This window comes from Electrona antarctica, assembly GCF_951216825.1.
Source record: "Electrona antarctica genome assembly, chromosome: 4".
Classification (NCBI taxonomy): Eukaryota; Metazoa; Chordata; class Actinopteri; order Myctophiformes; family Myctophidae; genus Electrona; species Electrona antarctica.
In genome coordinates, this window is record NC_136809.1 from 15,960,287 (window position 1) to 15,973,026 (window position 12,740).

Below are 12,740 nucleotides of genomic sequence, written 5' to 3' on the forward strand. Positions count from 1 at the left end.
AACACTCTATATTGTGATAGTACTCATTGCTATAGAGTGTGTGTTCAGTAACGGGAGTCCCCATGTCTCTCCAGCTTTTTATGAAACAGAAAACAGGATAGAGAACGCAGTCAGGATACAGATTAAAGTGGAATTGTAAGTGATGACACAAAGAAATGAGCAGACAAAATTGAAAATTAAGCTGATAAATGGCTACTCTCTCCTGATTGGCAGGGAGACCCCTGTTACTGATCAAACGCTCTATAGAAAAGATTACTATCAGAATATATATACAAAACACTTTGTTTTACCAAAAACATCACTTACCCTTCCTTTAACTTTGCTCAGGAATCTCTCAGAATGCTCCCCTTCCATGACTTTTCCTAAATATTCCATTCAAATGATTCGGTTTTTCCTTCCTTTCTTCCTTCGTGGCCTCGCAGACAGGTGACGGCGTGAACGATGCCCCTGCCCTGAAGAAGGCGGAGATCGGCATCGCCATGGGCAGCGGCACGGCCGTGGCCAAGTCGGCCTCTGAGATGATCCTGGCGGACGACAACTTCTCCACCATCGTGGCGGCGGTGGAGGAGGGCCGCGCCATCTACAACAACATGAAGCAGTTCATCAGATACCTCATCTCTTCCAACATAGGAGAGGTGGTCTGGTGAGGACACAGCTAGGGACAAGCTCTGTTAGACAACATAGGAGAGGTGGTCTGGTGAGGACACAGCTCTGTTAGAGAACATAGGAGAGGTGGTCTGGTGAGGACACGGCTCTGTTAGAGAACATAGGAGAGGTGGTCTGGTGAGGACACAGCTCTGTTAGACAACATAGGAGAGGTGGTCTGGTGAGGACACAGCTCTGTTAGAGAACATAGGAGAGGTGGTCTGGTGAGGACACAGCTCTGTTAGAGAACATAGGAGAGGTGGTCTGGTGAGGACACAGCTAGGGACACGCTCTGTTAGAGAACATAGGAGAGGTGGTCTGGTGAGGACACGGCTAGGGACACACTCTGTTAGACAACATAGGAGAGGTGGTCTGGTGAGGACACAGCTAGGGACACACTCTGTTAGACAACATAGGAGAGGTGGTCTGGTGAGGACACAGCTCTGTTAGAGAACATAGGAGAGGTGGTCTGGTGAGGACACAGGGTGAAGTTAGAGAATTCTGATGTGAGGCATTGTGACTGTGAGCTTGTACATTAGCTCTTTGTATTTTTTCTTTTTTTGTTCATGGCATAGCTTCTATGAGGACTGGAACCATAAAATATCAACTCTAATGAACTTGTAACATGTAACATTTTGAAATAGGACCGCAACTATTTTCTTAGTAATTATTCTATCGATGACCTTTTCAAATAATCAAAAGGCATCTTTGATAATTTATTTTATTTACTGTATAAACAAATTGACACAAATGGTTTTTTATTCTTTTATATTATTTGATTATCTGAAACGCTTCTCTGTGCATTTCGCGCTTGCAGATCTGCTACTTTTAATGCTTGTGTGTGACTCTTTAAGCCCTAACCACACCAAAGGGTCACCATGCAACTCCTTGGGTCCAAACGGTTGCAAGGAGTTAACGCTAAAACCTCCTCAACCCTTTGGTGTGGTTTGGGCCATTGAATTCCATGCGTTGAATCACTAGGGTCAACGCGCGACAAGACATCACACAGCAGGGACAACGCTAAAACCGTCTTGACCCTTTGGTGTGGTTAGGGCTTTAGGATGATCAACTAGGGCAGGGCTGGGCAACTTTGATGATGGAGAGGGCCACTATATTTCCACACTCACTCCCTAGGGCCATATATTACTGTCGTAGCAAAAAAATTGCCGATCTACAAGCTCAAAACGCGTCGCAGCGCGACGCGTTTTGAGCTTGTAGATCGGCTATTTTTGCTATATTCAAATTTAAATCTTGAATAATTTTTTGCTATTTTTGAATTGGAATCCTGAAAATTAACATTTTTATGTCATTTCAAATGCCTTTAATTATACTTGTGTTGAGCAATGAGCTACTAATTTAGACTGAAGTAATTAAAGCGGGTCATGTTTGCATGTTGTGGAATTGTAACCAATGTTATATCAGTATTCTGACATTAACCTGAGGGCCACATTAAGTGAAGGTGGGGGCCGCATGTGGCCCCCGGGCCGCCAGTTGCCCACCCCTGAACTAGGGTGTTAATTTACAAAAAATACACAACATTTTGGATCATGGAGATAAGAGGTTTCTGCCAGACGGCAGCGATATCATTGTCGCCATCTTTCTCTTGTCTTTCAGCATTTTCCTGACGGCGGCACTGGGCATGCCCGAGGCGCTGATCCCCGTCCAGCTGCTGTGGGTCAACCTGGTCACCGACGGCTTCCCGGCGACCGCTCTGGGATTCAACCCCCCCGACCTGGACATCATGTCCCGCCCCCCTCGCAACCCCAAAGAACCCCTCATCTCTGGCTGGCTGTTCACTCGCTACCTCATCATTGGATGTGAGTCTCAGTGAATTTTTTAACTTTTTTTTAATTTTTATTTCAAGGACCAGTCTACAATGTAAAATCCTCAGTTTTAATCGAACTCAGCGAGTGTACAAATGGAACCAAATGGATCCGCAAGGGTCCATTTGGTTCCATTTGTACGCTCTCTGAGTTACAGGCCTATAAGGGTCCATTTGGTTCGTAGCTATCATTCATTTAGGTTTTTGTGGACCCCCTGGAGCCCCGCTCCCCCCAAGGACTCTTGGGGGTCCCTGGACTCCACATTGAGAGCCAGTAATCTACCTCAACATCACAACACAGCGGGAATGTCTTGAACTCCAGAAGTTAGATGTAATACATTCTATATGTCTGTATGTCTACATAACATGTGTCAATCAGTCGGTTAATAGATCCCTTATCAGAATACGTTGCAATGGGAAAGAAGTCAGGTCACTCGCGTGTCCATCAAACTCTTGGCTGCAGTTTGCTTCTCAGTATGGAGGACGGAGGCTTACGTAGCTTCTTTAAATATCTATACTCCTTGGTTTATTTGTGACTCCCAAACCAGTTGTCCTCAAAACCCTGCCCCAAATAGCTGTGATTAGCTGCGATGTGCTTGGCGACGCTCGACACCACCTGCTGCTTTGGTCAAAATGAGCGCTCCTCAAAACAACAGATTTGGAGAATCGCTTACATGCAACGTTGTGGGCGCTTTGTTTTTGTATGCAAATAATTGGTCTATTAAATACAAGCTGAGACAAGGTGATCATGCCTGTAGTTTGTGAGATTGGCTGTGGACCCACAGACAAACACACACACACACACACACACACACACACACACACACACACACACAGACCCTTTTCTAGACAGCGCACACTCCCACCCCCTAGGTGCCACACTGTAAAAATAGAGCACACACACACACACACACACGCCACCATTTTCTAGAGTAGACGACTCGCCCAATAGGAGAAATGATGCAACTCTGCCCATCCTCTCCGTTTCTGTGATAACTGTCTGTCTGTCTCTCTCTTTCCACCTGTCTGTCTCTCTAGGCTACGTGGGAGCAGCCACAGTAGGTGCAGCAGCCTGGTGGTTCATGGCCGCCCACGATGGACCCAAAGTCTCCTACTATCAACTGGTAAACGCCTCGGTCACTAATTACTATCCCTTATGAGTTAAAGTGTTAAAGTGTCCTATCAACTGGTAAACGCCTCGGTCACTAATTACTATCCATTATGAGTTAAAGTGTTAAAGTGTCCTATCAACCAGACATGCAAACGTGTAGCTTTTCGTTTTTATTCCAAATAAGGCAACTGTGTGATTCATGCAAATCCGTTAAAAAAATGTTTGGGGGGGGTGAGGGGGTCTGTGGGTGGGGGTGGAGCCCGAGCCCGCTGCCCGGAGCATTCTCTGACGGACTCACGAGACACGAACTGTAATGATTCTGAACGATATTCTGCATGTATCTGCGCGGCATCATGATCATGATGTGCGCCACCGCTGGCCGCTCCGCGAAAACAAAACCTGTTTGTGTGGACGCGGGACTCGGCGCCGGCGGGACTCGCCAGTCAATCCCATAGTTTAGCTGCAAGTGCAGCTGCTACTAGTTAGAATTAGCAACGTTAGCACCTTGCGTTATACTGTCTGTGGTGTGGACACGCCGGCGTCAGTTTCTCTCGCTGTGTGTGTGTGTGTGTGTGTGTGTGTGTGTGTGTGCTCGCGTGTGTGCATACATGCATGCGTTAATGAATGAAGCACGTGCACGTGTGTGTGCATGCGTGCGTGCGTGCGTGTGAGTAAATAAATAAAACGTTTGATACATACAACTTGTAGTCCTACACCCCCCCCCCCCCGGGCTTATATATACTAAATAGATATATTAAAAAAGAAAACATACAGCTCAACTGTTGAATAAGGAGAGGATGTTACTCTTATCTACATGTCTTAAATTGACCAAGGCTAAAATAATGAAGTAAACTGACCCTGTTCCAAAACTATTTTTATTATAATTTATTATTTTACCAGTGAATATAATTTCTATTTGACATGATGTGAAGAGTGTAACTATAAGGGATTTTGAGATGGGAGTGTTGGACCTGTTTTTAAAAATCACACCTGTGTGAAGTGAGCGGCACTCTTACAGTATCATCATACATCATCCATTCATTGTCATTTTTGTGACAATGAATGTGTAGGACAAAAATAGCCGATATATGACAATTATTCTCCATTCATTGTCAATGGCATTTAGGACAAATCTACACTATAGCTGATTGTTCTTCTATGACTATCAGGACATTAATGTTAACATCTTGCTCAATACTGACTATAGATTTGTACTGATTTAGTAAATAATCATCTGTCATTTTTGAGTGGTGCAACCACTCTATAGACAGCTACAGTATGTGTGTGGCTGTGTCCCTGGGTGTGTCCCTGGCTGTGTCCCTGTGTCACTGGGTCTGTCCCTGTGTCCCTGGCTGTGTCCCTGTGTCATTGGGTCTGTCCCTGGCTGTGTCCCTGTGTCCCTGGGTCTGACCCTGGCTGTGTCCCTGTGTCCCTGGCTGTGTCCTTGGGTCTGACCCTGGCTGTGTCCCTGTGTCCCTGGCTGTGTCCCTGGGTCTGACCCTGGCTGTGTCCCTGGCTGTGTCCCTGGGTCTGACCCTGGCTGTGTCCCTGTGTCCCTGGCTGTGTCCCTGGGTCTGACCCTGGCTGTGTCCCTGTGTCCCTGGCTGTGTCCCTGGGTCTGACCCTGGCTGTGTCCCTGTGTCCCTGGCTGTGTCCCTGGGTCTGACCCTGGCTGTGTCCCTGGCTGTGTCCCTGTGTCATTGGGTCTATCCCTGGCTGTGTCCCTGTGTCACTGGGTCTGTCCCTGGGTCTGTCCCTGGCTGTGTCCCTAGCTGTGTCCCTGGCTGTGTCCCTGTGTCCCTGGCTGTGTCCGAGCATGAACATAGCGTTATAGTGTTTGTTCACCACCAAGTGTCACTGTTGCACAGCCTAACACACAGACACACACAGGCCGGGGAGGAGGGCTAGTACAGTACAGGAAGTAATTAATTTGAACATCTTTCTACATACTGAGAGCAGGGCTGGACTGGCCACAGGTCATACCGGGCATTTTATTTTTTTTTAAGATCAGGCCGCCAGTTGATATTAACCTGCGGGCCGCATTAGGTGAAGGTGGGGGCCACATGTGGCCCTCAGGCCGCCAGTTGATATTAACCTGTGGGCCGCATTAGGTGAAGGTGGGGGCCACATGTGGCCCTCAGGCCGCCAGTTGATATTAACCTGCGGGCCGCATGTGGGGGCCCAGTGTGGAGGGATGGTATGACAGACTGAATGGTATAAACAGCGCCCCCAGTGGGGAGGGATGGTATGACAGACTGACTGGTATAAACAGTGCCCCCAGTGGGGAGGGATGGTATGACAGACTGAATGGTATAAACAGCGCCCCCAGTGGGGAGGGATGGTATGACAGACTGACTGGTATAAACAGCACCCCCGGTGTAGAGGGATGGTATGACAGACTGGTATAAACAGCGCCCCCAGTGGGGAGGGATGGTATGACAGACTGGTATAAACAGTGCTCCCAGTGGGGAGGGATGGTATGACAGACTGACTGGTATAAACAGTGCCCCCAGTGGGGAGGGATGGTATGACAGACTGACTGGTATAAACAGTGCCCTCAGTGGGGAGGGATGGTATGACAGACTGAATGGTATAAACAGCGCCCCCAGTGGGGAGGGATGGTATGACAGACTGACTGGTATAAACAGCACCCCCGGTGTAGAGGGATGGTATGACAGACTGGTATAAACAGCGCCCCCAGTGGGGAGGGATGGTATGACAGACTGGTATAAACAGTGCTCCCAGTGGGGAGGGATGGTATGACAGACTGACTGGTATAAACAGTGCCCCCAGTGGGGAGGGATGGTATGACAGACTCACTGGTATAAACAGTGCCCCCAGTGGGGAGGGATGCTATGACAGAGAGACTGGTATAAACAGCGTCCCCAGTGGGGAGGGATGGTATAAACAGCGTCCCCAGTGGGGAGGGATGGTATAAACAGCACCCCCAGTGTAGAGGGATGGTATAAACAGCGCCCCCAGTGGGGAGGGATGGTATGACAGAGAGACTGGTATAAACAGCGCCCCCAGTGGGGAGGGATGGTATGACAGACTGACTGGTATAAACAGTGCTCCCAGTGGGGAGGGATGGTATGACAGAGAGACTGGTATAAACAGCGTCCCCAGTGGGGAGGGATGGTATGACAGACTGACTGGTATAAACAGCGTCCCCAGTGGGGAGGGATGGTATAAACAGCACCCCCAGTGTAGAGGGATGGTATAAACAGCGCCCCCAGTGTAGAGGGATGGTATAAACAGCGCCCCCAGTGTAGAGGGACGGTATAAACATCCCTCAACTGTAGGCTGGGGGCCACATGTGACCCCCAGCCTACAGTTGATATTAACCTGCGGACCGCATTAAGTGAAGGTGGGGGCCACATGGGGGCCCCAAAGTGGGTTTAGTACCGATAAACACTTCGCCCGCGGCACAGCGCCGTGCCCCGCACACTGTCACCTTCTTCACCTTGGGCCTGTTTGCATGCCTGATCAACTGGTAAACGCCTCGGTCACTAATTACTATCCATTATGAGTTAAAGTGTTAAAGTGTCCTATCAACTGGTAAACGCCTCGGTCACTAATTACTATCCATTATGAGTTAAAGTGTTAAAGTGTCCTATCAACTGGTAAACGCCTCTGTCACTAATTACTATCCATTATGAGTTAAAGTGTTAAAGTGTCCTATCAACTGGTAAACGCCTCGGTCACTAATTACTATCCATTATGAGTTAAAGTGTTAAAGTGTCCTATCAACTGGTAAACGCCTCGGTCACTAATTACTATCCATTATGAGTTAAAGTGTCCTATCAACTGGTAAACGCCTCATTTTGATCATCTATTCTCAAAGCACTAACCCTTATGAGTCCATGTTGCACCGTATGCGTTTCTCAATTTGAGATGCTAATAGATAATGTCTCTGCATCATTACATTGCGATATATTGCCCAGCCCTATTAAGCTCTATATACTCTAGGTGGCATGACGAATAGCGAAGATTGCCGATCCATAAGGTCACAGCACGACATTATTTTTGAGCTTGGGCTAATATTGGTTGAAATCATTTCTATTGACATGTGTTAATTGCATTCCTCCGTGCTGTGTTGCCCCTGCAGTCCCACTACCTCCAGTGCAGCGAGGGTCACAATGAGTTTGCTGGAGTCCAGTGTTCAGTGTTTGAGTCCCCCTACCCCATGACCATGGCCCTGTCTGTCCTGGTAACCATAGAGATGTGCAACGCCCTCAACAGGTACACACTGCTCTTTGCATTTTATCCAATGACTAGGTTTGTATGAATGATTATTATATTGCATAACTAGAATCATGTGGCTCTTGGGACCCACAAGGGAACGGTGTGGCTTCAATGTAGATCTTGGACTTAATGTGACCAGCCTGTGACTTCAGCCTTCTATGACGGCAGTCCTCTAGGATAGTGGTCCCCAAAGTGGGGTCCGGGGACCCCCAGGGGTACTTGAGGGAGTCCCAGGGGGTCCCCAGCTAAATGATCATTTGGAACCAAAGTGGACCCTTATGGGTCTGTAACTCAGAGTGTACAAATTGTACACTCTCTCAGAGTTAAATTAGCATTGATTTTACAATATAAATTGGGGGTCCCAGAGATAGAAATGCTATTAAATAGGGGTCCGTAGACTAATGCATGTCAAACTGGGGGGTCCTTGAAATTAAACGGGTTGAAAATCACTGCTAGAGCCATAAAAATCTTCTCTCATGGGGGTCCCTGGAATACTTCTTTAGCCTACTGGCAGTGTGGACAAGAGGTTAGCTTCAAACACAGACCCACAGACCCTCTTGAAGATGGCTAGACCCCCGCTGAGCCACGGCATAATTATAGACACACAGACCCTCTTGAAGATGGCTAGACCCCCGCTGAGCCACGGCATAATTATAGACACACAGACATCACCGACTAGCTTCTCTCAGAGTCAGGCCGTCTAAAAGGAAGTGACTGGAGTTTGAATTAGGCTGAAACCCTGTGAAATATAACATATATCATAATGGATATATACACGACACGACACCGTTATTAAACCTTGTCTTGTTATTATGATACACAAGCTTTGTGAGGGATGATCAGAAGTATCAAGCAATGTGGCTTTAAAGTCGTTTAATTATTTGTCCTCCCTTGTAAGCTTCCAAGCTATCTGTAGACTGAGCTGAGACATTTGAAATTAGTTTAGATTTTATTGTTCCAGAGGGATATTTGTTTTCACAGCCTGTTATGTTTAACATGGAAACACAAAGGAACAGTAACATACAACACAACATACCGCTAAAGATGATACATAGTCTCTCCATAATACATACATAGTACTTCCTAACAAACGACAAGACGTCAGCGAGGCAGGTTGTTTAATGCTGCAATGGCTGCGAGGACAAGATTCCTGCTAAAGCAATCTCAAACTTCTATATCTCTGACTCCTTCCAGACAGCATTATTGTGAAGAGATTATTGAGGAGGTGAATTGTGTCATTTGCCATCTGAATTTCTTTCTTTAATTTTTGTTTTCTTGTTCGTCAGTCTTTCAGAGAACCAGTCCCTGTTGAAGATGCCTCCCTGGTCCAACCCCTGGCTAGTAGGGGCCATCGGTCTGTCTATGGGCCTGCACTTCGTCATTCTATATGTAGAACCAATGCCCGTAAGTCTAAAGCCTATATATATATATAACGTTTAGGATGATCAACTAGGGCAGGGTTCTGCACTTCCTCATTCTATATGTAGAACCAATGCCCGTAAGTCTTTAGACTTACGGCCCTGCACTTCCTCATTCTATATGTAGAACCAATGCCCGTAAGTCTTTAGACTTACCGTTCTTTGTGAACGGTAAACCGGGAAGTGAACGACAACGCGCATGCGCGAAGAGCAAGGAGTATGGTGCAGAAGGAGAGGCCAACTCAAATGCCTAGATATATAACTGAAGGGATAACTGAATTACAAGCACAAGAAAAATAAATTTCAAGCATGTCTGTGTGCCTTTGTATCTGTTATTTTTATCTCCATATTTCATCTTTTCATGTATTTCTGTAAACGAATTCCCCATTACTGTGTAGTCACAGTGTGTACTTCATCGTATATCAGTGTCTTACAAAAGCAGTGAACCAGTATGCAAGCTTCAAAGAAACGCTTGAGTTTATTTTAGCAATTCTTTTTGTCATTTTATATTTATGTTGGAAATGTTTTGCCCAATGTAAAGTATTAACCAGAGTTTGTGGCTAAATAATAACTACATTAGATCTGATCACACTTTCTTTTTTTCCCCCTGAAAAGTAACTATTTTGGACATACAAGGTTCTTTCTGCCCAACATCGTGACAACACTGAAATGGCCGTTTTGTCTATTGGTAACTGAGCGTCTCTGTGCTGTCCAAAAAGGTGATCTTCCAGATCCGTCCACTGTCGTGGCCTCAGTGGGTGGTGGTGTTAAAGATGTCACTCCCCGTCATCTTCATGGATGAGGCTCTCAAGTTCCTGGCTCGCAACTACATCGAACCAGGAAACCAGCTGCTGCAGGTGAGCTACAGGGGAACACATGCTCACTGCGTCACCCAGTCTCAGTCCAATCCAATCAACTCAACATTCAAATTCGAAAATAGAGCAAAACGCATAATGCTGTTAGTCTGCATATGGCAGTCCTTTTTTCTGTTTCATTTCTGTTTAGTTTTAGTTGGTTTTAGTCATTTCAGTTTTAGGAATTGACTCGTTTGATTTTAGTCTTAGTTTGTTGTTTTCCTGGTATTATGAGGAATGCCATGAATTATAGAAGCTGAAAAGGGTAGGATGGAAGAATGCATCAGTAATTGCTAGTAATGAAACACAGTTGGTACGTTATGTATTATGATAAATTCATTGGTTGCTATTCACACACACACACACACACACACACAATTTCAACCTTTGTACAAAACCTGTGTCGACTTTGCGGACAAGATCCACGGTAAAAAAGCAACCATCTTCTGAAGTTCTGCTTGTATCAAAATATCTCTTCTCTCTTTTCTTGTGAATTCACTTTTTAAATAACGATACTAGTTATGAAATAATATTGAAATAATCATTTCTAGGATGAGGAGGAGATGCAGAATACCGGCACGGGATTGGCGAACGCCGTGGCGACGAGGGTGAGGCGGGCGCTGAGAGGCGTGTCCTGGTCCTTCCTGCTGATCTCCGCACCGCTATTGGTCTGGATATACAGCCTGGACTCTGACATCACAAACATGTTCTGGGAGTGACCGCAGAGAGAGAGAGGGGAGGGGGGGAGAGGTTGGGGGGGGGGGGGGGGGGGGGGGGGGATTAGCGTGACTCAATATCAATTTAAAATCCTGTGGGAGTAAAGTGAAAAAGTGAAGGAGGAGGTTGTATGTAGGGAGAGGAAAGCAGAGGCTGATGTGGTGATCTCACCGATTAACGACTTTCAAATTATAGGCAAAAACAAAAGTCACAAGACACCATTGTACAAGTATTGTGAAGTATAAAAATAGGGCTTAAAATGTCTTAAGATAGAAAGGGAGAGTTTGGAAGGGGGGGTGGGGGTATGATAGGGGTCCGGCATGAGTTTGGAGGGTCCGTCTTGTCACGGTAAAAGGCGAGGGCGACGGCATCAGATCGGCAGGACAGGCGAGACGCTCAGCCAATCCGAGACAATCACACATATAAACTAATAAATACTAACAACAACAATGTTGGCCAAAGAGATGGGTGTGGAATGTCCGCTTTCTCTCTCGCTCTCTGTCTTTCTCTTTTGGAAAATGTGAGAGAGAGTTAAACCGAGTCATTGTGCGTGCTTGTGTCAGTGGAATATATGCAGTACAGTGCATGGCCCCCTTCATTATACCCTCAGTAATTAACAAGTCAGGCCGGTGTGATTACGTTTTTAAATCTCACTGTCTGCGTAGCCTGTGAAAGGACGCAAACCTACCAATGACAAACCACTTATATTTAAGCATGTTCAGTCTAGTCAAGACCAGAGATATTAATGACGAGTTCTGTCACTTCTTCATAAGAGCTCTATACAGTACAAATCTCAGCGTTAAATGTAGCTCCAACACATGCACATGCAATCAGATTTGTTTGCATTTGTACTGTCTCTGAGTTTCATATAGGTTTACACTGATGATTGATGTATTTGTACTAGAAATGCATTGTAGGTTTTCAGTGTGTTTCAGGCAATGGAAGAACATAATTACACCGGCCTTTCACATTAAAGGGAAACTTGCCTTTTAAAAAAACATCTAAATCCTATTGTTCTGAAGGGAGGTGATCAAACCGTTGTCAAATATGGTTGCATGCGTATGATGGATGTTTAGGAACTTTAATCTAGGAAACTAGGTGCACAGTGAAATATCAAAACAGAAGCCAAAACCAGCACCTTGACACCAGGTTAACATTCCACCTCCTGAAGTTGTGGAGGTAACTGATGCAGCCCACCAAAAGGACCAGGCTCTTTGGTCACTCCTGAAGTCTGTACGTGCAGTCAGAAACAGAGTCACCAAACAAAGTGACATAAGAGGAAGACAAGAAGCGTAGGCAGCTGAAGTACATATTAAATAAAATAGTATGGCAAAAAAAAGCTATATATCTTCTGTGTATTTCTCAGCTAAATGCATGTACGACCAAAACACGCTTGAGGTTTCACAATGTCAGCATTTTACAGAGAAATACAGTAGGGTATTTTTTTTTTTTTGCTACAGTAAATTATGGATCTCCTCACATCGGAACAATGCGATTTTGGTTGAAAATCGGCAACGGTTTCCCTTTTACCATGGCCATAGTCGGCCACAGTAGGATGGGCAAGAGGGACATATAGCCTGCTAGATGTACAGTAGAACTTAACACTCTGCCAAACAGTCACATTATGCTACAACATGCCTAAATGAAGTCATCACATCATGCAGCATGGTTGGAAATTCCTTATAGATGCAAATTGAAAATAAGCAAACTAGTTAAAATGCAGGTCGGCCATTGCAGAATGCATGCGAGTGCATGGCCCGCTGTTTCCTTTGAATGAGCTTCGGAGTGGAATTCCGGTACATTTCAGTCTGGCAAGCGTTGTGTCATTCTCTCTCTCTCTCGTCATCTTTCCCAGTTTCCACCCTGGGGTGGGTGGGGGTGGTTTCTGGGATGCACTGGGTTCTACTGTACATATAACTAGCCTCAGC

At 45.9% G+C, this 12,740-nt stretch overlaps 1 protein-coding gene across 8 annotated transcripts in view; it reads left to right on the forward strand.

Annotated features, from left to right (window-relative positions):
• LOC306922215 (sarcoplasmic/endoplasmic reticulum calcium ATPase 2) overlaps window positions 1-10,829 on the forward strand; it is a 45,999-nt gene extending 35,170 nt beyond the window's left edge. For all 8 annotated transcript variants that reach the window (XM_079499624.1, XM_079499623.1, XM_079499622.1 and 5 more), the window contains 7 exons: window positions 423-643; window positions 2,260-2,462; window positions 3,506-3,591; window positions 7,687-7,820; window positions 9,110-9,227; window positions 9,961-10,098; window positions 10,647-10,829. In XM_079499624.1, the coding sequence (XP_079355750.1) occupies window positions 423-643; window positions 2,260-2,462; window positions 3,506-3,591; window positions 7,687-7,820; window positions 9,110-9,227; window positions 9,961-10,098; window positions 10,647-10,814 (1,068 nt within the window). In that variant the 3' untranslated portion in view covers window positions 10,815-10,829. The remainder of the gene's footprint in view (window positions 1-422; window positions 644-2,259; window positions 2,463-3,505; window positions 3,592-7,686; window positions 7,821-9,109; window positions 9,228-9,960; window positions 10,099-10,646) is intronic.
• The last annotated feature ends 1,911 nt before the right edge of the window (window positions 10,830-12,740 follow it).